The 25,251-nt window shown below is 42.2% G+C and overlaps 1 protein-coding gene across 5 annotated transcripts in view; it reads left to right on the top strand.

The window, feature by feature from the left end:
• LOC135202394 (uncharacterized) overlaps positions 1–23,026 on the top strand; it is an 84,106-nt gene extending 61,080 nt beyond the window's left edge. For all 5 annotated transcript variants that reach the window (XM_064231777.1, XM_064231774.1, XM_064231776.1 and 2 more), the window contains exon 3: positions 21,527–23,026. In XM_064231777.1, coding sequence (XP_064087847.1) covers positions 21,527–22,497 — 971 coding nt within the window. In that variant the 3' untranslated portion in view covers positions 22,498–23,026. The remainder of the gene's footprint in view (positions 1–21,526) is intronic.
• The last annotated feature ends 2,225 nt before the right edge of the window (positions 23,027–25,251 follow it).

Raw genomic sequence — 25,251 nt, 5'->3', positions numbered from 1 at the left:
TTTCCCTGAATAAACAGCAATTCAGACCTCTACAAATTTTCCTCACGAAGAAATTGGAATAACATCAAAGATCTTGTAATTCTAATTTTCTCTCAACGGCTTGAGGATCACCTCAGGTGATAGCGAGAGGGTGCCAGACATCCGAACAGAGAACAGATGTTCTGGCACATTGTCTGAAAGAATTGGAAGCCAAATTGGTCGGCTCTCCAGTTCCTCGAAGGGTGAGGTTGGATCGAGTGGCCCAAATCATCTCGGATAATTTCTCAGCTCTCTCATAGCTCGAGAAGAGAGAATTGGTTCTGGACTTGGGCACGGAACGTAACGATCCTCAAGAGGTTCGTTAAACTAGTGCACGTCGTGGGGGTCTTCTCGATCGAAGGCAACAACTACTGACGTCTGAGTAATCCTCACTTAGAAGTATGTCGAAAGTGAGGAGAGACTGAGGGCGTCCTTTCGTTAAGTTTTTCGTAATATTGAAGACGAAGGAGCTTCCTCTTAAGTTGTTCCTTATTCATGATCCTAGAGGATTAGCTTTAGTCGCCACATGTTGGCCTCTAAGAGGTTGGATTCACAGAGGTCAGGTAATTCAGAGAATTGTCCAAAGACCCTTCCCGAGAGAATCGGTGTAATCTAACATCGTCACTTAGTTGAAGTATCTGATATCTCTCCTCTCTGAGTCTGAAGGCGTTCAGACTATCGAGAAGCGATAAGATCTTCAAGATTAATGGCAGTCTCTTGGCCAAGGCAAAGCAGTGCTGCCTATTTTCAGTTTTCAATCGAGGGGGCCGTTTCTGGAGATAGTGAAGGGAAATGACTGTTCCTCCACCTCGACCTCTGTGAATTTCGTTATGGTTCTATCTTTCCGTATGAAGTATGAGATGATAGAAGTCCTAACTATTGTAGAATATGCAAATATGTTGTTGACGGCCTCTAGGCTCAGAGATCCGGTTCTGTCAAACAACAAGCTTCACGATCTTGAGGTCTGTGGAGATCTTGAAATTCTCTGGATCAAAGGTTCCGGCATGGAACTTAGACGTAGTCTGAGTTTCTGATGCCAAAAGCATTTCGAACCTATCCTTTCTGCGAACTTAATACACGTGACCAGAAAGGCTAATATTCTAACCGCTCTAGCCACGGCAAGGAGGGTTTAGTGAGGTTTTTGTTTTAGCCATCATCAGAGGTTTTGGCTTTAAAGGACATAATGCGGTCTGTCCTCTAAGCCTTCCGTTCTTGATAAGAACGAAAACCTGTCTAACCCTTGACCCGAAGGCTTGGAGACCAAGGGTATGGCACAAATTATTGGGCAAGGGCATTAGAGAGTCCTGTGCCCTGTAGGGTCTCTCAAGTTTTATCTTGATAAAACTATAGAAAGTCAAGGTCAACGGACAATCTGCGGTGTTCCGTAAAAAGACCAAACTGGTTCATGTCCAAGAACACCCTGGCATTATAGCCAAGGAGTTCTTTTAAGAGGTCTCATTCATTATGTTTGCGATAAAGATTTGAGATTTTTTCTTAATATCAATGCTCAAGAGGTGAGGGCGCGGCCTCGGAAGCATTTCAACAGAGCATGACACTCAGTAACATCCTGAGTGTCACGCTTTAGCGAAGCAACTCTGGGTTCGCTTCACACTCCCGACAATCTGCGGTGTTCCGTAAAAAGACCAGACTGGTTCATGTCCAAGAACACCCTGGCATTATAGCCAAGGAGTTCTTTTAAGAGGTCTCATTCATTATGTTTGCATAAAGATTTGAGATTTTTTCTTAATATGAATGCTCAAGAGGTGAGGGCGCGGCCTCGGAAGCATTTCAACAGAGCATGACACTCGGTAACATCCTGAGTGCCACGCTTTAGCGAAGCAACTCTGTGTTCGCTTCACACTCCCGACGGGATGTGAAGACGACATTTCAGATCCGTAAGTCGCTAGGACCATACATATCCGTAGATATATTATTGGGTGCAGGAAGCAACACGAATCCTATCCTATAGAAAAGGGATAGGTGTGCTTTTAACTTTGAAGGGTTGGTCGCTTGAGGCGCGTTCCTTTTCTTTAGCCTAGAAGTTATGGAACTAACTTTGATAGGTTAGGTCAGGTGGTGGTTTTAGCTTCGGTGCCCTCAGAAGTATGGTCTATGGTCTAGTCACATTGTGGTCACGACGTTGACAGATCATCTAGAGCGCACCAGCATTACAGGTCTCTACCTCGCTGGCAACTCTAGTAACGCAGAAGCAGACTTTGGTGACAGTAATCACGAAGTCGGCTATGCTAACAGGTGAGGAACCAAGATGTATATCATCTACTTAATTTAGTTTCCCTAAATCCTATTCTGTCTCTTCCCCCACCATCCGAAGGTGGGATTCAGCTATATATATATCTGTCAGGTAAGTTTCATGAACAAAATGTTATTGTTATAATACAATTAAGTTTGTTCATACTTACCTGGCAGATATATATAATTAAAGTGCCCACCCACCTCCCCTCAGGAGACAGTGGCACTGATAAAATATGAATAGAAAATGGGAATAGTTCCTGATATCCGCCTCCCAGCGGCGGGAATGGGTACTACCACCTGGCCGCCCACTGCGTGTGCCGCGAATTTTGAAATTCTGTCGGACTTCAGAAAATACAGCTATATATATATCTGCCAGGTAAGTATGAACAAACTTAATTGTATTATAACAATAACATGTTTCCTCCCATACAGCTTTACCTTCCCGATTATTGGACTCGGCAAGCTCAACATCTGAAATTGCGAGTCTGAAAGCTTCGCTTAAGCATATGGAACAAAAAATTAAAGAACTGGAAGGTAAGTGCAGTGAAAGTGTTCCCAGTGAAGTGGAGGGTGCGTCTGATCGGCTCTGTCTCGCTCCCAGGCCTAGACCTCTTTCAAGCTCCCAAGACCAGTGGAGAAGAAATGTCGAAAGCCGCAGGGAGGTTTCAGAGAATCCCCACCGGTCAGGCGTCCCCTCGGCAGATCCTGTAGTTACGTCCAGGGCTGCCAAGGATAGTTGTTGGAAAGACGTCCTGAAACAGTGTTTTTCTTCGTCTGATTCCTCATCTAAAAAAGGATGGAGTTCAGATAGATTGTCGAGACCTTCGAAGAGATCTTGGAAGTCTCCTTCATTTTACTCAAGCCCTGAAGAATTTCCGGAAGAATATCCTCCGGAAAAGAGGAAGAAGAAGGTTTATTCAGAAGCTCCTTCTCCTGCATCGGAAATTGGAAAGAGAGACGTAGCTACGAAGATGTTAGAGGATATGCAGAAACAGATATCTTCGCTAGTAGGAGTCCTTAAATCTGATCCGCCTAGAAGGAAGGATAGATTTCTCCCGATCAAAAGATCCCGTCCTTTAGAACTATCTGAGAGCTCGGACGAGGCGCCTGCCAGAAGCCTGGCGCCAGCCAGACGTCAGGCTACTGTCAAGCGCAAAACGCTGTCAAGGCGACATGATATATATAGGGAACTTCCTACTAGAAAGAAAGCACATGAGATGTCCGAATCGAGGAATAAATTTGGAACTCCCGAAATCGGACGAACTCCTGAAATGAGGCGCAAAGAGCCTGAAGCGCCTGAAGTGCCTGAAGCGCCTGAAGTGAGGCGCAAAGTAACTGAAGATCCTGGAACTCTTTTGGCGAGGCGAAAAGAGCCTGGAGCGCCTGAAATGAGGCGTAAAGCTCCTCAAGTAATAGAAATGAGGCGCAACGCGCCTGAAAAGCCTGAAGTGGCTGAAAGGAAATATTTAACTCCTGGAGAGCCTAGAGCGCCTGAAATGAAACGTAGAGCGCCTGGAGAGCCTAGAGCGCCTCAAAGGAAAAGCAAAGTGCCTAGAGAGCCTGAGGCGCCTGAAAGAAGAAGCAAAGCGCCTAAAGAGCCTGAGGCACCTGAAACGAGGCGCAAAGCGCCTGAAGAGCCTGAAGCTTCCGAATGGAGGCGCAAGGCGCCTGGAAAGCCTGAAGCGGCTGAAACAAGATGTAAAGCGTCTAGAGCGTCTGAAAGCAGGCGCAAGGATTTGTACAATCCAGAATACAATTTGGATGAGTTATCGGAGTTTGAAGCGGACTTGGAGGCTCCTCTTTGGGATTTTTCTCAAGATCAATTTTCCCCTGACAGGGTCTCTAGGTGTCGCACAGGCGATCGTAGCCCCTGTCGGGAAGGAATTGATCATGAAAAAAGGGAACGACATTTAAGGACTTCTCCTGGTAGGGACAAAAGTTGTCGCACAGGCGACCGTCGTCCTTGTCAGGAGGGCCTTAGTGTAAAAGAACAACATCGGCCTTCTCCTGGCAGGGACTCAAGATGTCGCACAGGCGACCGTAGCCCTTGTCAGGTTGCAGCCGGTGTTGCTGCAAGCCCTTTGCATTCCCGAGAGAGGAGTCCTCCGGTCGCAGACTCTTCTCCGAATAAAACTCAACCGGAATTGGAGGATGTTTCGGACTCTGAAGAAAACAAGGGGGCAGGTCTTACTGATTATAAGATATTAGCAGCCCTCTTGTTAAAAGAATTTGGAGAGTCTCTGAGTCCTGCTGCCCCTCTTTCTCCTCGGTCTTTATTTTCGAGTACGAAGGCTGCGAAGTCTTCCTCTTTCTTGAAGATGCAACCGACAATTTCAATGAAGAGGGCTTTGCAGTCGGTCGGAAATTGGCTTAAAACCAAGGAGGAGGCGGGGAAGACTGTGTTTACCTGTCCCCCTTCCAGGCTATCAGGGAAGAGAGGGATTTGGTATAGCACAGGAGAATCTATGGGACTTTCTCTTCCCTCATCTGCTGAGGCGGACTTCTCGACCTTGGTGGATTCGGCAAGGAGGCATGCACTTCCATCAGCCAAAACAAGCTGGACAATGTCTGAAATGGACCATCTCCTCAAGGGAATATTCCATGTCTTGGAAGTTTTTAACTTCCTAGATTGGTCCCTTGGGGCTTTGGCCAACAAGACGCAAGACCCTCAGTTTTTGGAACCAGAAGTCTTGCATAGTGTTTTGGCATGCATGGACAAGGCAGTGCAGGACGGATCGGCTGAAGTGGCATCCTTGTTCGGGACAGGAGTATTAAAGAAGAGGGCTGTCTTTGGTTCATTTCTTACCAAAGCAGTCTCTCCAGTACAGAGGGCTTCTCTTTTATATGCCCCTCTGTCTAAACAGCTCGTTTCCTTCTCAGTTGGTAAAGGACATTTCCCATACGCTTACTGAGAAGGCACACAGGATTTGCTGGTACATTCTGCTAAGAAGCCTAGACCAGCTGCTTCTGTCTCGAAGAGGGAGCCAAGACCTGCCCAACAGCCCTTTCGAGGTAGAGCTTTTAGCCGAGCCCCAAGGAAGAGAGGAGGAGAGAGAGAAGATCTTCCATTAGAGTTCCAAAGAAGAACGCAAAATGAGATTCCAGTCCTCCAATCACCAGTAGGGGCCAGACTTCTGGGATTCTCGGAAGCATGGGCTTCAATGAAAGCAGATTCTTGGTCCCTGCAAGTGCTGAGGAAAGGATACCTCATCCCCTTCAAGAACAGACCTCCATTGACGACGACTCCGAGGGAGCTGTCAGCGAGATACAAAGACCCTGTAAAGAGAGAGATCCTTCTTGGGTTGGTGCAGCAAATGTTGGAGAAGGAGGCCATCGAGGTAGTACAGGATCCGCACTCCCGAGGTTTTTACAATCGCCTATTTTTGGTGCCGAAAGCCTCGGGGGGTGGAGGCCGGTCCTGGACGTGAATGCATTGAATCGCTTCGTGGAGAAGACAAAGTTCTCCATGGAGACATCCAACTCGGTCCTCTCTGCTCTCCGTCCAGGAGATTGGATGGTCTCCCTCGACCTGCAAGATGCATACTTTCATGTCCCCCTGCATCATTCGTCGAAGAAATATCTTCGATTCATGGTGCAGGGAAGGATTTATCAGTTCAGGGCTTTGTGTTTCGGCCTCTCGACGGCTCCTCAGGTGTTTACAGCGTTGATGAGAAACGTAGCAAGATGGCTACATCTGAAGGGGGTGAGGATATCTCTTTACCTAGACGATTGGCTTATAAGAGCGCAGACAAGACAAAAGTGCTTGGAGGACTTGGAGATAGCTCTTCAATTGACCAGATCTCTCGGATTGCTTGTAAACCTCGAGAAGTCTCACACAATCCCCAGTCAGACTATCGTCTATCTGGGGATTCGGATGGATTCTCGGGGTTTTCGAGCGTATCCATCCCAGGAAAGAATCTCGAAAGGGTTGGAAAAATCTCGGTCTTCCTAGAGAAAGAACGAAGCTCAGCGAGGGAATGGCTCAGTCTTCTGGGCACTCTTTCCTTGCTGGAGCAGTTCATCTCTCTAGGGAGACTAAATCTGAGACCCTTGCAGTTCCATCTCAGAAGGAGTTGGAACAGAAGAAAAGGAGATCTTTTGGATACCTTTCCTATAGGAGTAGTAGTATCAAAAACCACTTACGATGGTGGTTAGAACCAACTGAGAAGAACGAAGGAGTGTCCTTGGCCCTTCAGAACCCTCACCTAGTGTTGTTCTCAGACGCTTTGGACACGGGGTGGGGAGCAACACTAGGGACGAAGGAAGTGTCAGGCAGTTGGACAGAAGAACAGAAGGCCTGGCACATAAATGCAAAGGAACTCTTAGCAGTGCACTTGGCACTGCAGTTTTTCGAGAACGAAGTCAGAGGCGTGGTGGTCCAAGTCAACTCGGACAACACCACGGCTCTGGCTTATATAAGAAAACAAGGGGGACACACTCTTTCTCCCTTTACCAACTAGCAAGGGATCTGTTGATATGGACAGAAGAAAGAGGGATTCGACTCCTGACGAGGTTCGTTCAAGGAGGGAAGAATATAAGAGCAGACAGATTGAGCAGGAAAAACCAGGTCCTTCCAACAGAGTGGACCCTTCATTCACAAGTCTGCCAGCAACTATGGTCTCTTTGGGGGAACCCTCAAGTGGGCCTGTTTGCAACATTCCTATCCAGGAGAATGGAGAACTTTTGCTCGTTGGGGGACGATCCCAGAGCCCCTATACCATATAGATTGCCATGCTCATGGATTGGAAGGGCATAGACGCTTATGTGTTTCCCCCTCCCCCATTCAAGATGCTGGGGGAAGTAATGAGAAAGTTCGTGTCCTCGGAGGGAATGAGGATGACATGATCGCTCCTTATTGGCCTGCAAGAGAATGGTTCACAGAGGTACAGGAATGGATAGTGGACTTCCCCAGATCTCTTCCCGAAAGGACAGATCTGCTCAAACAACCCCACTTCGAGAGGATCACAAAAACATCCACGCTCTCGCTCTGACTGCCTTTCGACTATCGAAAGATTGGTCAGAGCGAGAGGCTTTTCTCGCAAAGCGGCAAAAGCAATTGCTGGAGCAAGAAGGTCCTCAACCATGCGGATATACCAATCGAAGTGGGAAGTTTTCCGTAGATGGTGTAAGGCGAAGAAGCTGTCCTCCTCCCGATACCTCTGTGACCGAAATTGCTGATTTTCTTTTGTTTTTACGAGAAGAATCTCATCTGGCAGTGTCAACCATAAAGGTTATAAGAGCATTTTATCAGCTGTGTTCAGGAATAGGGGCCTGAACATAGAGAATAACAAAGATCTGCATGATTTAATTAGATCATTTGAAACTACAAAAATTAAGAACTTCTCTCACCCCTAGTTGGAATCTGGATGTGGTTCTCAAATATCTTATGTCGGAGAGATTTGAACCTCCCGATAAAGCTACTTTCCGGGACTTGACTAGAAAATGCATTTTCTTAATAGCTCTCGCCACTGCGAAAAGAGTGAGTGAGCTGCAAGCGCTTGACTCGAGCCTCACATTACTTGAAAGATGTGAGAGTGACATATGAGAAATGCTTCTCTCTAGGGCCTTATGTATCAGCGGATACAGTGCTGGGGAAAGGAGAGAAGACTGATCCTTAATATTAATTTTTGTCCTTATATTTTATATTGTGATTTTAAAATTATTGGTGTTGAGTTTTTTAGGTTGTTTGAAAGGTGTTTGGGGATAACGCCTTTCAATCATATTTACTAATCCACGGTTAGGATCAGTATTATACTCCTTTGTATGCCATTAGGCATAGGTATATTATCATGTAAGTGGATAGGACCCCAGTGACAATTGCCATCAGGTTCTGTCGAGTAAATGGATAAGACCCCATTGACAGTCCTCTCAAGAGTTCTCAGCCATAGGTCATACTCTCGCTGAAGCTTTTGAGGCGAAGCAGACTTCTAAGCAGTAGCTATGAAATCTTCAGCCAAAACAGGTAGGAACCAGGGTATTGTTAATTAACTTTATTACCTACAACGTATGTTGTTTACCTGTCTAATCAGTAATTAGCTGTCTCTTACCCTCCGCCAAAGGTGCCAATCAGCTAAGTATATATCTGACAGGGAAGTTGAATGTATGAAAATGATATTGTTATTGTACAATAAAGTTTCATACATACTTACCTGGCAGATATATACGATTAAATGGCCCACCCAGCCTCCCCTCAGGAGACAGGTGGAAGAGAAAATCTGGTTCAAGAACGGTAATGGTTCCTATTCCTGCCACCCAGCGGCAGGCCGGTAGATCACCTGACCTACCTGTAGTGTGTGCCGCGAAATTTGAATTTCTGTCGGGGACGACGGAGTCTATAGCTAAGTATATATCTGCCAGGTAAGTATGTATGAAACTTTATTGTACAATAACAATATCATTTTAATGTCCATCAATGAAGATGTAAAAGTTTGATAATCACGCAGGCAAGCAAACATCATAAACATTTTCACTGTGACAGCACTATCGGCAGAGCCAATACCTGCTACAAGTAGGTTCGTAAAGTAAAACATTGTATAATCTGATACAAGTTCCATGGAGGCCTGCAGCCAGTAGAGTGAGTGAGTGAGTGAGATACAAGTTCCCTGATATTAATGATGATTGGGGAACATTATCACAAAAAAACTATTCAGTTTGGTAAGTAGCTAAAGATAACTATTAACATAAAAGATCAAATACCAATGATCTTTAAAAACAACATTACTTCATTATAATTAAACAATGTTTGTTAGTTAACTAAGAATGCACCATAACACTTAAACCAAACCTAATTCTCACCTTGTGGAAGACATAACATTGTTATCGGTGCTGGCTTCTGACTTTCATGAAATAACTATCAGCTAAAACAACTTTTGAAAACTAAACTTTTCACTGGGATTTAAAACTATTCACTTAGCTTTGTTCTGAGTTTACTACTTCCATGACAACCAAATAGTGATCTAGGAGATTGTTGTCTGCTGAAAGGAATGACGTGTCTTACAGTCATCCAGTGAAGCCTTGGTTTTCGTATGCCTCTCATTTCGTACGTTTCATTTTTCGTAGACTTTTTTTTTGTTCAAAATCTTGTCTCGGTTATCATATGTTTCCTCGGTTTTCATGTACTCAGTAACACTCTATCTGGAGCCCAGTGCATGACCACATCCCGTATGAAGCACCCAAACAAAGCATCCCGTTTTCTCTTGTTACCCATTCTGGCTTTGTTTCTCGCCTAACCAGCATCTCTGCTCTCGTAGTCTGCATCGCCACACGTATTTCTTGTGTTTTTTGCAATATTTTGCCATAAAACTCATTGCAAAGCAGTCATCATGGAGCCCAAGAAAGGTGCAAGTACCACCCCTTTGGTGAAAAAGACCAGAAATATGATAGAATTCAAGAAAGAACTTGTAGCAAAGTATGAAAGTGGGACACATGTAACTGATATTGAAGAAAGATGAAATCAAGGCTGCTGAAGTTGCAGAAGGGGTCACGTCATTATCTAAACGGAGATCACAACTAGTGGAAGATGTTGAAAAACTGTTGTTGGTGTGGATCAACGAAAAACAGTTAGTGGGGAATAATGTGTCTGAGGCGGTCATTTGTGAGAAAGCGACAATGCTGCATGCCGATTAAAGTAAGAAAATGCCAATAACAAGGGCTGCTCTTAGTGATTTCAAGGCTAGCAGAGGCTGGTTTGAAAAATTCGGAAAGTGTACGGGCATCCGTAGTGTCGTACGGCATGGGGAGGCTGGGAGCTCGGATAAACATGCTGCCGAAGAATACTTTGGTGAATTCAGAGAATATCTTGTGGCTGAAGGATTATTCCCACAACAGGTCTTCAGTTGTGATGAGACAGGCCTGTTCTGGATAAAAAATGCCAAAACAGACCTACATCACACAGGAGAAAAGTTCATTGCCAGGGCACAGGCCTTGTTCTGTGGAAACGCCAGTGGGGATTTCAAAGTGAAATCCCTACTTGTGTATCACTCTGAAACTCCCCAAGTGTTCAAGGAAAACAATGTCATAAAGAATAAATTGCCTGTGATGTGGAAGACCAATAAAAAGGCATGGGTCACAAGACAAATTTTTGTTGAGTGGGTCAATGAAGTGTTCGGCCAAGTGTTAAAAAACACCTCAACGACAATCAATTGCCCCTCAAGTGCCTCCTGGTAATGGACAGTGCTCCTGCACTTCCTTCTGGCTTGAAAGACCAGCTGTTAGAAGAATTTAAATTCGTCAGTGTAAAGTTCTTGCCCCCTAATACCACTCCTCTCATCCAGCCCAGGGACCAGCATATCATCTCGAACTTCAAGAAACTCTACACCAAGGCACTATTCCAAAGGTGCTCTGAAGTGACCTCAGAGACTGAATTGACCCTAAAAGAGTTCTGGAAGAATCACTTCAATCCTCAATTGCAAGGCTTAACAGGGAGTGACTTCCTGAACAATGAACTCTGCATGGAGGAAATTGTGGCCTGAGTTTTACCTCGAGAAGGATTTCAAGGGGTGAGGCTAACCCCGACAACCCTACACCTGTTGTGGAGTCTATTGTGTCTCTTGGGAAGTCCATGGGCTTGGATGTGAGTGGTGAGGATGTGGAAGAGATAGAGGATGCCCACAGGGAAGAGCTAACTGAGGAGCTGCAAGACCTTCAACAGGAACATCAACAGATGGCAGATGAAGAAGAGGAGGAAGAGAGAGGGGATACTGTGCCTACTTTAGTGATCAAAGAAATGTTTGCGAAGTGGAGTGATTTACTAAATTTTGTTGAGACACATCATCCTAACCAAGAAGCAATGTGTGTCTCTAACATATTTAATGACAACACTTTGTATCATTTTAGGCAGATATTGAAGAGATGTCAGAAAAAAAGGTCTCTGGACAGTTTTGTTATTTAGATGGCATTTCTGGTAATGTTAGTTTTGTATTTTTGTACATGCAACTTCCCCGGCAGATATATACTTAGCTTATGTCTCTGACGTCCGACAGAAATTCGAATTTCGCGGCACACGCTGCAGGTAGGTCAGGTGATCTACCCCCCTGCCGCTGGGTGGCAGGAATAGGAACCATTCCCGTTCTAGAATCAGATTTTCTCTGTCGCGGTAGTGTCAACATATGTTGTTGCTACCTCCTGACTTGATTTTCGTTTTTCATCACCATCGATCTTCTGGGCTGTCTTTTGCAGGGAAGTACTGGGTCTTTGGTTCGGCATACGCTTTTATTAACTTTTTAATGAATTTGGCTTCGAAAATTTCGAAGAATATATGACGTGTAACTACCGAAATTTTCGGTAGACACTCACATAGTTTGCAAGAAAGGGAAATATTAATATTTATTCATTAATACGTGTAATAAGTGTTAGAATTGATTGAGGAAATATACTGACTTCCTACTTTAGGGAGTCAGTAAAGCATGTAACTAGATACGTTTCTTTTAAAAGTTTTTTGGAAACTCGTACTAACGAGCAATTAGAGTATTAACAGTACTAGTAGTGTTGCATCCTCATCAACTTCTTACTTCGCAGAAACTTCAAATTCATAATTGCAATTTGAAGACAAGGATTGTGGCTCAAAATGCGAGCTATTAAAAGGTAAGAAGTGATTACTAGTGTTCCCCATTGCAGTGGAGGGTGCGTCTGATCGGCTCTGTCTCGCTCTCAGGCCTAGACCTCTTTCAAGCTCCCAAGCCCAGGGGAGAAGGAATGTCGAAAGCCGTAAGGAGGTTTCAGGGAATCCCCACCGGTCAGGCGTCCCCTCGGCAGGTTCTGTAGAGCGTCCCAGACTGCCAAGGATAGCCATTGAAAAGGCATCCTTAAAAAAAGTGCGTCTCTTCATCTTACATCTGAAAAGACGAAGAATGTATATGTTTTTGATGATCTAGCGCGTGCTCTGAAAACTAAGAGAACACTGAGCAAGAGCCAGCCAGGAACTTAGGAAGCCGCGTTCCAGCAAGCTAGCGTGAGCCACGTTCCAACAGCCAGCAGCGAGCCGCGTTCCAGAAAACAGACTAGCGCGAGCCGCGTTCTTACAACCAACGCGAGCCGCGTTCTAGCAAACTGAGCGCGAGCCGCGTTCTAGAAAATTTTTCTTGGCGCAAGGCGCCTTCAAAGAGACGAAGCGCCAGCCTGGCGCAAATTGCGCCAGAAAAACAGACGGCTAGAGCAAGGAGCCTTATAGTACAGTGGCAATCAGAACGATCCTTCCATTGAACGTTTCCGGGGCAAGAGGCTCTTTCTAAAAGGGGTCTAGTAGGCGCTCGGAACTATCAGAGCGCACGGGACCTTCCACGCAAGCGGAACGTTCCAGGAGCGAGTCTCCTTTCTAGCGTGCGGAACATTCCAGGGGCGCGGAACTATCCAGGCGCTAGGCGCAAGGAGCCAGACGCCAGAATATTCCAAATCTTCTTATGAGAGAGAGGTCAGTCGCGAGGCTCCTCTTTGAATTTTTAACTTGAGCAACTTTCCCCTGGCAAAGGTGCAAATGTCGCACAGGCGGCCGTCGCGTTTGTCAGAAGGATTCTGATACTAAGAGAAGCCATTTTTTCATTATTCATAAGACTCCTGTGTTTGGCAGTTTCCACTCAATGCGGACTCTCTCCTTCATTCATGCTCTTCCCTCGTTATGAAAGAGGCAAGAGCTTTGGGAGTTTTTGCTTATAAGAATCTCATCGACGTTTGGGTATGATGGCGGATAGGAAATATCTACTTCCTTCCGTAAACCCTACAGATGAACAGGAATTCTGTCTCTTCCGCGATTTATGAGGAAATCACGAAGATTAAAGAGTTCCTGGATTAACTTCCTTCCTTAAGGAGATATATATACTCTTTCTATCGTTCTATTAACGAAAAGAACGAAGACAGTAAAAATTTTTCCTTTCTCTATCTGCCTCGCAGGGAAAGAAGGTAGTAGAGTATCCGTTGTATGAGAATACGATACAGGCAAATCACACATACCGTAGTTACTTCTTTGCAGAGCAACTCAATTACCAGTATCCTTCCAGGAATTTCCTAGGAAGGACTACGCTTAAAGGGATTGTTAAGACAACACCTACTTAGCTTCTAGATTTATCGAAGTCTTGTTTTGCCTAAATATGCATTAATAAGAACTTCCTGAAGTTTGATAATAATTTTATAAGATTCCTTTATTTAATGGAGTAGCTGGCAACTCTGGAAGAGTAAGGCCAGACGGCTAACGGAGACTGCTATCGCGCCTTAGAGACCAACGCAGTAACATGTAGGTGCGGTCATGAGTGGTTTGGCTACATGTCTCTCTCCTGCGGGATGGAATAACTAACCGTGTCTCTCCCCTACAATCGCGGTTTTAGCCTCGGATTGAGGGGATAGTTAAGCAAACATAAATAAAATATTGTCTGCCTTTTGCTAAGAAGCTTTCAATAAGAAAGATATTACAACATTTCAATGCTGTTTACCGTAGGTAACATATTAAAGGATTCTAACGCAGCGGAACTCTATATTATATGATGCTCTCATGCTTACGAAAGCATGGCTTATTAGAGTACATGCTTAGTGAGAAGATGAATGTAGTAGAAGAGAATTCACTTTAAGACTACGGTATGGTCAAGTCTTATGCACATACCGAGGTTAACTACAGAATTCCTAGTATCCTTACAAAGGTCCTAGATTAATGCTGTTTACCACAATGTGACAGTATTATAAAGGATTCTAATACGGCAGAGCACGATATAATATAATTCTCTCATCCTTTCGAGAAACGCACACAACCTTTTTAGAATCGGATATTGCTCAAGAGAAGATGGGTGAGTCGGATGGGAAACATTCTCTTAGTGGCAGAAGTTGTTTCCCTGAATGGACTATACTACGTATATAAAAGTTTTTTCCTACTAAGAACGGAATTAACACGTGAAGGATGTCGGGTACCATAAAGGCACAGATGTTCTGGCACATAACCTTAAAAGAACTAGAAGGAAGCGCCAGCCTGGCGCAAAGCGTCAGAAGCGCCAGCCTGGCGCAATGCGCCAGAAGCACCATCCAAGATATTTTCTCGTTTTAGCGAGTTATTAACCTAAGAGTCCAGTAGTGGTTGGTTTGGTGTTTGCTTCTCACTTCGGTGGTCGCGGGTTCGATTCTCGGCCATTCCATTGAGGAGTGAGAGATGTGGATTTCTGGTGATAGAAGTTCACTCTCGACGTGGTTCGAAAGTCACGTAAAAACACCATACAAACAAACAAACAAACCAGTAGCCTCTCGGAGGCTCGGTAACGGCAAGATTCGTTCCTGATTTCGTTACCCATTTAATCGGGAAGGGGTCGCTTACAAGGAATGATGAAATGATTTATTTTAATCACTTAGGCCAATTCCACGACTCTCTCATATCGCAAAGAGCATCGAGAATCTCTTTTTTTCGCCCCTGTTCGCGTTACCAAAAGAGAACCTATTTGGGAACAGACACGGAACGTAACGATCCTTAAGAGGTTCGATGCAAGATTTTGCATGTCCGTGAGAACCTTCTCGATCGAAGATAACTGTTAACGTATGTCTAACATTTATTGAAAAGAGTTTTGAGAACCTGCGGAAAGTCTTCTTCATAGATCTCTTCGCAAGGTAGAAGACGAACAGGCTTCCTATAGACTGCTTCCTTTTCCTCGAACCAAAAGAGGTAGCAATATACGACATCTTTAATTTAAAGAAGGGGAATAAACTTTAGTCTTTTTTCCCCTAGTTATAAATTCTTAACAGATATTAAGATAAATGGGCGTCAAAGGAATAGAGGATGAATGCCTCATTTTGGCCTTAGAGAGGTTGGATTCACAGAAGTCACGTTCTTCTCACAGCATGTTTCGTAAGGCTTTTCCAAGAGTATCTGGATATTCTATCAGAATCTATTATAAATAGACCTGAAAAACCTCTCCACTCTGAGTCTGTCCGCGTGCAGACTGACCAGAAGTGGACATGAATGAGAGGATTTTTCAAGGTAAATGACAATAGTCATGGCTAAGACAGAATTGCTGCAGATCGTGCTAGATGGAATGAGGAAACTGTCCTCTTCCGATACCTCTGTGAACCACATAGCGAGGTTCTTTCTTCACTTTCAGAGGGAAGAATCACCTAGGTATATATCTGCTATCAAAGAACACAGTAAAAGGCTATACTCTGTCTCTACAAGGGGAATTAGAGATAACAGAAGATTAAGATCTTCGGGATCTTATACGATACCGCAATACGACAAGAGTAGGATATAATGTACTTCGAATGGGATCTTTTTGTGGCCACAGATTCCGTGTTCCGACAAAATGGAACTGCTCCTCATCAAACTTCTTTGAGAAAGTTTATGAAGGAATTCTTTGTTTCTCTTAGCCCTAAACGACCAAGAAGACAAGTGAATTTTTTGTGCATTGGAATCTCGCATCAGATTCAATGGAGACTCGGCAATGGGTTCTTGCCAGCATAGTATGTCTGGCAAAAGAACTAAAACCCTCTATTCCTGACGCAACGCTTTCAGATAGAAGTTTCGTTGCCCAGGCAGGGTACTTACTTTTTCATCTACAGAAGAAGAGATGGTTTAACAGTTTGCCTACAGAGTCTTCGGGGTACAATGAGGGGCTCGAAATGCTTCCCAGAAGGTATTCAGAAGGATACAATAAGAGCTAGAAATCAGGGTTCCGCCCAATTTCAGCTCGGGGTCTCCTTCGACTTCCAGACTCCTTCCCTTCCTTCGGGCAAGGATAGGGAAGATTCTGCAACGAGGAACCTCATCAACATGTAAGAAGAGATCTCGTTAGCAAAGGAAGTATTCACGAAGGATCCTCCTCGGAGGAAGACTCTTCTCTTTCGTATTGTTAGATATCCTGTCATCTACTGGATGTAGCTGACTACAATCACCTCCCCTTGCCAGGGGCCAAAAGCTCAAAGGGGAAGAATTTCTTCCACCCTTCTCCAGTCTCCTGATAGACTATGTGGTTGTTCAGGACTCTCGGACAATGTAGCGCCAGCCAGGCACCAAATGCCAATACAGGCGAAAAACGCCAGAGGTGGACAGTTCCAAGGAACTCTGTCATGGTCGGATACTGAGAAGGAGCGGGCCTCCAACCTGGCGCGCAAATGCGCCAGAGGCGAACAAATCGGACAGATATAAGAGTGTCCGATGTGGACATCGCCAGAGAGCCTAGAGACTCTTCCAAGCTCGAAGCTCCAGCAAGTGTGGAGGAGCCAAGCCAGGCGCGAGGTGCCAGCCAGGCTCTAGGAGCCAGCCAGGCTCTAGAAGCCAGCCAGGCGCCATCCAGGTGCCAGGCTCCTTCAAGGCTAGGCTCCAGTCAGGATTGAGGATCCATCCAGGCGCAAGGCTCCTTCCAGTAAAGAGAAACCTAAAGCTCTGTCATGTAAGAGGGTTAGTCCCCATTGATATGATACAGGTAAGGCTCTGCCATGTAAGTGGGTCAGCCCCCATTGGCACGATCCGAGAAGGCTCTGTCGTGTAAGCGGGCTAGCCCCCATTGACATGATCCAGAAGGGTTTGTCAGTTCATAGGTCCCTACCTCTCGCTGAAACTCTTGAGGCATGCAGACTCATAGACAGTAATCATGAAGTCTTCTGCCAAGCTCCAGGCGCAAGGCGCCAGCCAGACGCAAGGCTCCAGCCAGGCGCGAGGCGCTAGCCAGGAGGGAGGAGCCAATCAGGCGCCAGCCAGGCGCGAGGCTCCAGCCAGGCTCGAGGCGCCATCCAGGCGCGTGGCTCCAGCCAGGCTCTAGGCGCCATTCAGGTGCAAGGCTCCAGCCAGGCGCGAGGCGCTAGACAGGCGCTAGGCGCCTGCCAGGCACGAAGCGCTAGCCAGGCTCCAGGCTTCACCCAGAAGAGATCTATATCAAAGAATGCCCTGGCCTTCTTTGAGACAATGTGATCTCCTAAGCACTTGACAAGTGCATTGATGATTCCTTCAAACAGCTGAGAATTAAAAGCGCATGAAGTGCGAGCTTTTCCGAATTCTTGTTCTTTCCTTAACAATATGTCATAAGGACATATTAGCTGTCATCATACTGGGAGATGCCCAACTCCTGTGTTGACTTCCCATATCCGAAGGATGTCAAGATAACCTACGAGAGATCCTTCTCTCTTGGTTGATACGTGTCTGCGGATACATTGCTGGGATAGGGAGCCGATACTGATCCTTAACTAGTGAGTTAAATTTTATTTAACGTCGTGTTTTTTCTTTGGGTTGTTTGAAAGGAGTTTGGGGATAACTCTTTTCAACTTAAGCACTAACCCTCGTGTTAGGATCAGGTGATCGGGATCGGTGTTGTGCTCCTTAATTATGCCACTAGGCATAGGCATATTGTCATGTAAGAGGCTCTGTCGAGTAAATGGATAAGACCCCATCGACAGACCCACAAGAACTCTTAGCCATAGGTCACATCCTCGCTGAGGCTCTTGAGGCGAAGCAGATTCCTAGGCATTAGCCATGGAATCTTCCGCCTGAACAAGTAGGAACCAAGGTTTTATTTATTTATTACCTACAACGTATGTTGTTTACCTGTCTATTCAGTAAATAGTTGTCTCTTACCCACCACCAAGGGTGTCAATCAGCTAAGTATATATCTGCCGGGGAAGTTGCATGTACAAAAATGATATTGTTAGAATACAATAAAGTTTTGTACATACTTACCCGGCAGATATATACGATGAATGGCCCACCCAGCCTCCCCTCAGGAGACAAGTGGAAGAGAAAATCTGGTTCTAGAACGGGAATGGTTCCTATTCCTGCCACCCACGGCAGGATAGATCACCTGACCTACCTGCAGCGTGTGCCGCGAAATTCGAATTTCTGTCGGACGTCAGAGACATAAGCTAAGTATATATCTGCCGGGTAAGTATGTACAAAACTTTATTGTATTCTAACAATATCATTTTTAGATATATAGCATATGTAATTACACGTACTCTTACATGCATTCATACATATATATAATAAACCCTTTATTTTACTCGCTATCAGTAAGATTTGTTATACAGGATCTGATTAAGTTTGAAGGACGAGTAGAGTAATATAATATTCCAAAAGTTACATAGATTGTTACTTGGATGGGTATAAACTACATGGCCTCACTTTTTGTACACAGTCCAAATTATAATACAGTGGTTTTCATACATAATCCGTTCCAGAACCTCCTCTGAAAACTGAAACAATCATTCCTGTAAGGAATATATAATGTAATTACAGTTAATGCATTCCAGACCCCCAAAAATATTTTTTTAAATATATTTAATAGGGAATAAACTAAGTTTTTTTTATACAGAAAGCAATGAGAAATAAATGTAAATGACTAATGAAATGAATAAATGAACATTTAACATCACTCTTACCTTTATGAAAAACACTTGTTAGAGAATGGAAGATGGAGAGGATGGGAGAGGGAGGAGGAGAGGTTATTGTTTGGAAGGGGAATCTCCCTCCAGTCTGACTTCAGGTATCAAGGACCTATCTGGGGTTACTTTGTTTTTTACTGGAACTATTTGGGGTTACTTCCCCACTTTGTTTTTTACTAGCACTAGGACCAGCTTGAGAGTTACTGGACCCCTGTTGCACAACAAAACTGTCCAGAGACATTTGTTACTGGCTTTTCTTTAGAGTTTGCCTAAAGTTAAACACAGCATTGCCATTAAACATGTTGGAGACACAGATTACAACTTTGTTGGGATGATAATTATCCCTGAAGTAGGCATAGTATGTATGCCCATTCGTTTTCTGAATTTTTCAAAGCAGCCTCTGCTGGCCTTGAATTCACTAACAGCAGCACTTGTAGGCATTTGCTCACTGAGATCGACATGCAACTTCCTTCAACACTTTGCTATGAGTTCTTTCTTAAATTCTACATAGTATTTCTCACCTTTTTTACAGAAGGGCTAGCATTTGGAACTTTCTTTGGTGCCATGATGGCTTATTTAGCAGTAGAATAAAAAAGCACAAAAACAACGAACACAAAAGCAGAATGGGTCGCGAAAGAAGATGGGATGCTTTGTTTGGATGCTTAATACAGGACCCGGTCATGTGCTGGGCCCCGGAAGGAGCATTTCCCAGTGTACAAAAACCAAGGAAACGAATGATAAGCAAGACAAAATTTTGTAGAAAAAAGTCTATGATAACTGAAATATACAAAAAGAGAGGTGTATGAAAACCGAGGTTTGAGTGTATAGTACATTACTGTACTGTTATTACCAGTTGACACCCGTGATGGAGATGACATAATTCTAGCTAAGCAAACTTTTTTTTGTGTACTAGCTCTTGAACTCTTTATTGTTGGCTGTGTAGGTTCATTTGTCTTGAATAGTTACTTTCCTAATTATCCTTCATCTTTGGTAAGACACCTGCATAAGCAAACAAAGCAAGGAAGTACAATTGTAGGATGTATAGAATCAGTTTTTGCATATACTTCCCCAATATCCTGTAATCTGTGCTCACTTCCCAGGCTGTCTAGGCTTCAGTTCTAGTACCCTCTTTATGTTCTTGAGCTTGCTTCTGAATATCATTAGTGTCTTCAGTTGCCCCAGTTAGGAGATGAACAAGTTTTTAAACTTGTTAGAATCTTTTTTCATTGTTTGTCAGACAACTGTTTTAACACAGCTCAGGTTTTTATTAATCCCAGTAGTGGATTAAAAATAAAAAAGTATTGATTTTTTTCCATTACCAGTTTTAGATGCTCTGTTCCATGCTGGTAGTATCGGTTGACAAGGAAGAAATTTAGATTGATAGTATGGACTTGTATTGAGCTGCTTAGATCATTCAAATTTTGATCTATAATGAAGGTTTAGTATCAAAATCTGCTAGAAGTAATGTTGTACAGAAGCCCATCTACAGTTCTCATGTTGCCAGTGGCATCAGAGGAGCATAGTGGTTTGTTAACACTGTTTGTTTTATTTTACAAAACAAGTACTAGTAGCCATTTCAGCTGTTCGAGTATAATACTTAGCATTTTAACATATGGATTGGTGAACAGCTCCAGTTTATTTTGTTACACTTCTTTTCAATAAAATTAACAGCATAAATCTATGACAAAATATTGTTAAGGCTGTTTGGTAATGCAAACAGCCATGCAATAAGCTTATTTTTATGCGTGAACTGTCAAGGAAGCCTTGCACTTTCTCAAATATTGTATGATACCTCGAGGAAATGCTTTGAACATTCTAATAGCGCTGAAATAAAAAAAAGCAAATAGTTGTTGATTATCAGTGAATAATAGTTTCATCTGAGACTATTCATAATTACTTCTTAGGCAAATTGTAGGAAGAGACTATGGAGGTTACTTAGCTATGACTGATCTATCATGAAAATGATGTCTGACACTATAAACAAGAATTGGACTCAGAGTAGTAGCTTACATGACACACATCCCAAATGTTATCATAGAAAGCATTATAGAATTGAGTGAAAGAGGAATACTATACCATGAGCATTTCACTGAAATGTAGAACTGTGACAAAAGCAATAGTATGCATGATCTATAATGGAACTGGGAAAAAAATAAATTTCTATTCAGGGGGATAGCTAGGATTATTATTATTTTTCTTTTGCTACGTGTTTATAAAGTCACTCACTTTCTCCCAGAGTATGAAGGGTAAATAAAGACAATGGTTTGGCTATGGTATGATCATGGTATTTTGATGAGTTTAGCAGATTTACAGGTTTTTGTTGATGGTTTTAGGTTTCGTTTTACATAAATGACATGGTAGTCTACTACTTTGTGTCTTCTAAGCTGCTCTCACTGATAGTAAATTGTATAGTTACTGGACTGAACTGTATAAATTCACTTATTATTGTTCCCTTCATTTACTGTGGTGTACCACAAAATGCTCTTTGCTGTTATAGATGGAAGTTTATAGGTTGGTAGCATCCACTGTACTGTACAAAAGAGAAGGATGAATAGGATGATCAGTAGGGTTGTTATTACAGCTTGTTCCTTACGAAAGAAAGAGCTAAACTAAAATTGTAAATCTTCAAGAAGCATTCATGAAACTACAAAGAACTCCGTAGGAGATGTTCTGTAAAACATTGTTAAGTAGTGCTTGAAGTCTGCCATCATCATGACTCCCTAAACAGTACATTTTACAGGAACCACAACTTTAGTAAATAAAAAGAATATTTAAACCCTCCTAACCTTAAGGTTTAAGTTTTAAGACCACTTTTTAGAGATAGAAATACAATACCTCAGAGCTGTAATTATAACAGATAATAACAATAGACAGTTCAGAGCTGTATCTGTAGCAGCAGAATGCCACCTTTTATTGTTTCTTTCAGAATTTTGGCCTTGGAAGAGAAAAACTGAGGAACAATGCAGGTCTACCTATTCTGCCATTACTTCATCAAGAGAATTGGCATCTGGGGATCGAAAGATTTTTCTTAGATGCAATCGAAGTGGTTTTTCAAAGCCTTCTGATTCAAAGTCTGCTGTGTCATCTACAAACAGAAGAGGCAGCATGAAAATAAATGCAGTTTGCACTTCTTTCATGAGTGCAAAATTTTTTAAGGAAGGGGGCGCAGTAGTTCATTTTTGTAGAACTCACTATGGACATAAGGAAGATAATGCAGGCATTAGAATGAACGATGATGAACGGAATATGATAAAGTCCTTGATTATAAAAGGTTTAACTGCTTCAGAAATCATTACTACAATGAAAGCAAGGTTGCCTGCACATCGTCATCAGCTGATCAAATATGGTAATATACGTAATGTGTCAGTGAGACAGAACTTGCAACTAAACCGAAGCAAAGGTCTTCATTCCAAGAATGATTTTGTTTTGGAGAGTAATAAATATGATAATAGCATTAAGTCGTGTGATATAGCAATGAATCTCAAGGTAGAAAATGAGGTTGAAATTGAAGCTGGGTTTTTAGAACCAGAGATAGAAATATCTTTCCCATCTGTCAGTTCACAAAAGCACAATTCTGAAGTAAGTGTAAGTTTTCAGACTTACACTAAGGAACAACTTAGAAGTGATGTTGTTACCAAAGCTCAAAAAATATCAGAATTAGCTGTAGGCTTAGTATCAAAAACATCTCTTGTTATTTTGAGTCAGAAGTTAGATAGTATTCTAAACTACATGAATGATGAGGAGCAGATACAAATTATTCCTGACAAAATGGAATCCTCAAGCAGCTGTGATCAAATTAAACACATGTTCGATGACCAAAGCGGAAACTCAATTTCTCTCTTGTGTTCTGACAGAGATGTTAATGAGTTATCCTCAGTAAAAAATTATTTGAATTAGATTCAGATTATTTAAGCATAGTCATTATAACTATTTTATGTCTCTTATGATCCAACTTAATGCTTTTGTGTGGGTCTCTCTTAATAGCTGTTCAGAAGAGTGAGTGGTTTTTGTGTTTATGAGAACCCTATTTTACTTGATAATATAGCACCAGTAAGATTTTAGTATTAATTTGCAAAGGGGTTTTTAGATTTACTCTGCACTAGTCGGATGTGATATGTTACCCTTGTAGGAGCACCATTTACTCTGACAAGTTTGTATGATCTTACGTAATTTTCTGTGTAATTCAAGTCCAATACCAGAGTGTTTTATATCTTGCTGTATTTTATTTAATTTATGACAAAGGTATTCCACTGAGAAATAGGTGATTAGTAAATTTTGGAAATTACTATAGCATAATACAGATGTGAATTACATATTTGATTGTACTGTATTGTACTACATACTGAAAGTATGAAATGTTAGTTTAATGTGAGACCAGTAATTTTGTAAATGGAATGATAAAATAAAATTATCATTATTATTATTATTATTATTATTATTATTATTATTATTATTATTATTATTATTATTATTATTATCATTATCATTATGAAATTGGAAAGCTTGGTGGTAGAAATTGCATTAATATTAGCGTTGTGCAAACGTCCTGTCAGGAATTAGTTCTGCATATATAGTACGTAAGTTAAATGTCAGCACATTCATTTTTATTTTGTATGTGCTAAACCTGCTGACTGTAAATTGGAAAAGGCCACCAAAAAACAGCAGTTTCAAGTTAGAGAAAACCACATGGAATAAGTTGGAGTAGGTGTTCAACTGATACATGCTATCAAAGTGAGGGACTTGTGACAGTTTTCTCTTGTGCAGACAAGACTTGAAGGTCTTTGCAAACTTTAGTAGATGCAATATGAAACTTTTGCTGTAGACTGAGACATGTAACAGTTGACTTTGATTTCTAAACAGTTCTCCTTTATTCCAGTCTTCCAAATTTTTAAATATTAGATCTTGATATCTAGAAAGGGATTCACCAATAGTGCTCTGTTAGCCAACTTTTCAGCCAGTGGCTTAACTTGTACTTACACATTCAGGTTTACAGTACTCATTAAGGTTTTATGAGATTGTTTTATGTTTGTTGTTGTCCAGCAGAGTCAAGTTTTCATTCCACAAGTCATACAAAGTTTCAATAAGTGTTAAGATGTGTTAGGTCCCTTCTGTTGTAGGCATTAAGGGAAATGATACTGATAAAGCAGTCAAAGTTGTATCCTTATGTTCCCTTCCCAGAACTTATGTACCCATTCATGCAATAATTTTTTGAACACCTTCAACTCTGTCAGCTTTGATAAGTGATAGTGGAGTCACTTTGTGGAATATTCAAACTGATAAAACAGATTCAAATGGATTAAACCCACAGCTTGAGTGCAGTGTCCTTATTACCAAAAGGAATACTCATTTACCCACAATGTAGGTACGTAATACAAAACAACACTTAGAATACATTTTATATGGTTGTACAATTTTCAACCAACAATGAATATCGAGTCCTAGAAACAAATCTTTGAGAGAAATTTTGTCACAATCTTGTGTTTTTATTTCATCCAATCAGTAAATATGATTTACTATGAAATTCACAGCCAGTATCCCGGTGGTAATTACTTTGTCACAGGGTATCTTACATCCCTACATGATTTTTTATTGTATTCTGTATTACGAAAGTTGCATAATTCTGGTGATTATAAGAGTAAAACCAACTTCTTGTAGACATCACCAGCAAACTCAGAGGAATGTCTTTTGAAGGTATGATGACGTAACTTATGACGTCATTAACTTGCCTCCTTCTCGATGGATAATTGGCTATTCGTGAAAAAGTCTCAACCTCTAGGTCTCTGGCAACAATGAAACAGTACAACCAATACTCCTTGTTTACACTTTGTAGTAATGGTGGTGGTAGTAGTAGTAGTAGCCTTGGATGTCTGAGTGTACTCCTTACCCAAAAAAGGGTCCCATTATTCATTTACCTGTTCAAGATCACGTAGGGTTTGCCATGGGCCTCCTCACTTCTAAACAATTGTGCAACTCGAAACACAAAAGCTGTCCTGCAACCACGGGGACAATGACTTACTATAGCCATCATTCTGGAAGCCTTGGCAAGGTACGAATATCATTCAGAATTTTAGAGACAGCTGTTTGTCAGCATTACCTTGTGGGAGGAGTCGGTACTACATCATATGTTTACGTCACATATAACTTTTAACTCATACATTATAGTGTTCCATCAGTGGCTTTGGCTGCTTTATTTTACTCTTATGAATATACTTTTTTCTAATATAAGTAATAAAGAATTCTGCCTAAAATTACGTAGGGATGTAAAGTATATTGTGGCTAAGTAATATCTTTGTCAATTGCATGGAAAAAAAATTTCGGAAAAACACTGGGACAAAGGCTCTGAATCTCATAGTAATATATACATTAAGAACAAACCTCTTAGGACTGTCCTTGTAACTTAGAAATGCTGTCTCAGTGGTCAGGTTAAACTATAGATAACAACAAAAATCTTAATGATGATACATAGCAAAATCAATCTCCTTGCTCCGGTGATGGTCTTTGGTTACCATTTTTTATTTGTAATGACTTTTTTATTTTTTCCTTCTGCCCTACATGCCTTTGCCATTTATTCAGCCCTCCTCCCCACCTCTACCCTTATTCCTCTACCATAATTTACTTACGCAGTTGATTTGTTTTTTCCCTATCTGCTGT

Source organism: Macrobrachium nipponense, chromosome 30 (genome assembly GCF_015104395.2).
Source record: "Macrobrachium nipponense isolate FS-2020 chromosome 30, ASM1510439v2, whole genome shotgun sequence".
Classification (NCBI taxonomy): Eukaryota; Metazoa; Arthropoda; class Malacostraca; order Decapoda; family Palaemonidae; genus Macrobrachium; species Macrobrachium nipponense.
Note: the sequence above shows the minus strand (reverse complement) of the source record. Positions and strands in the feature narration are given on the sequence as shown.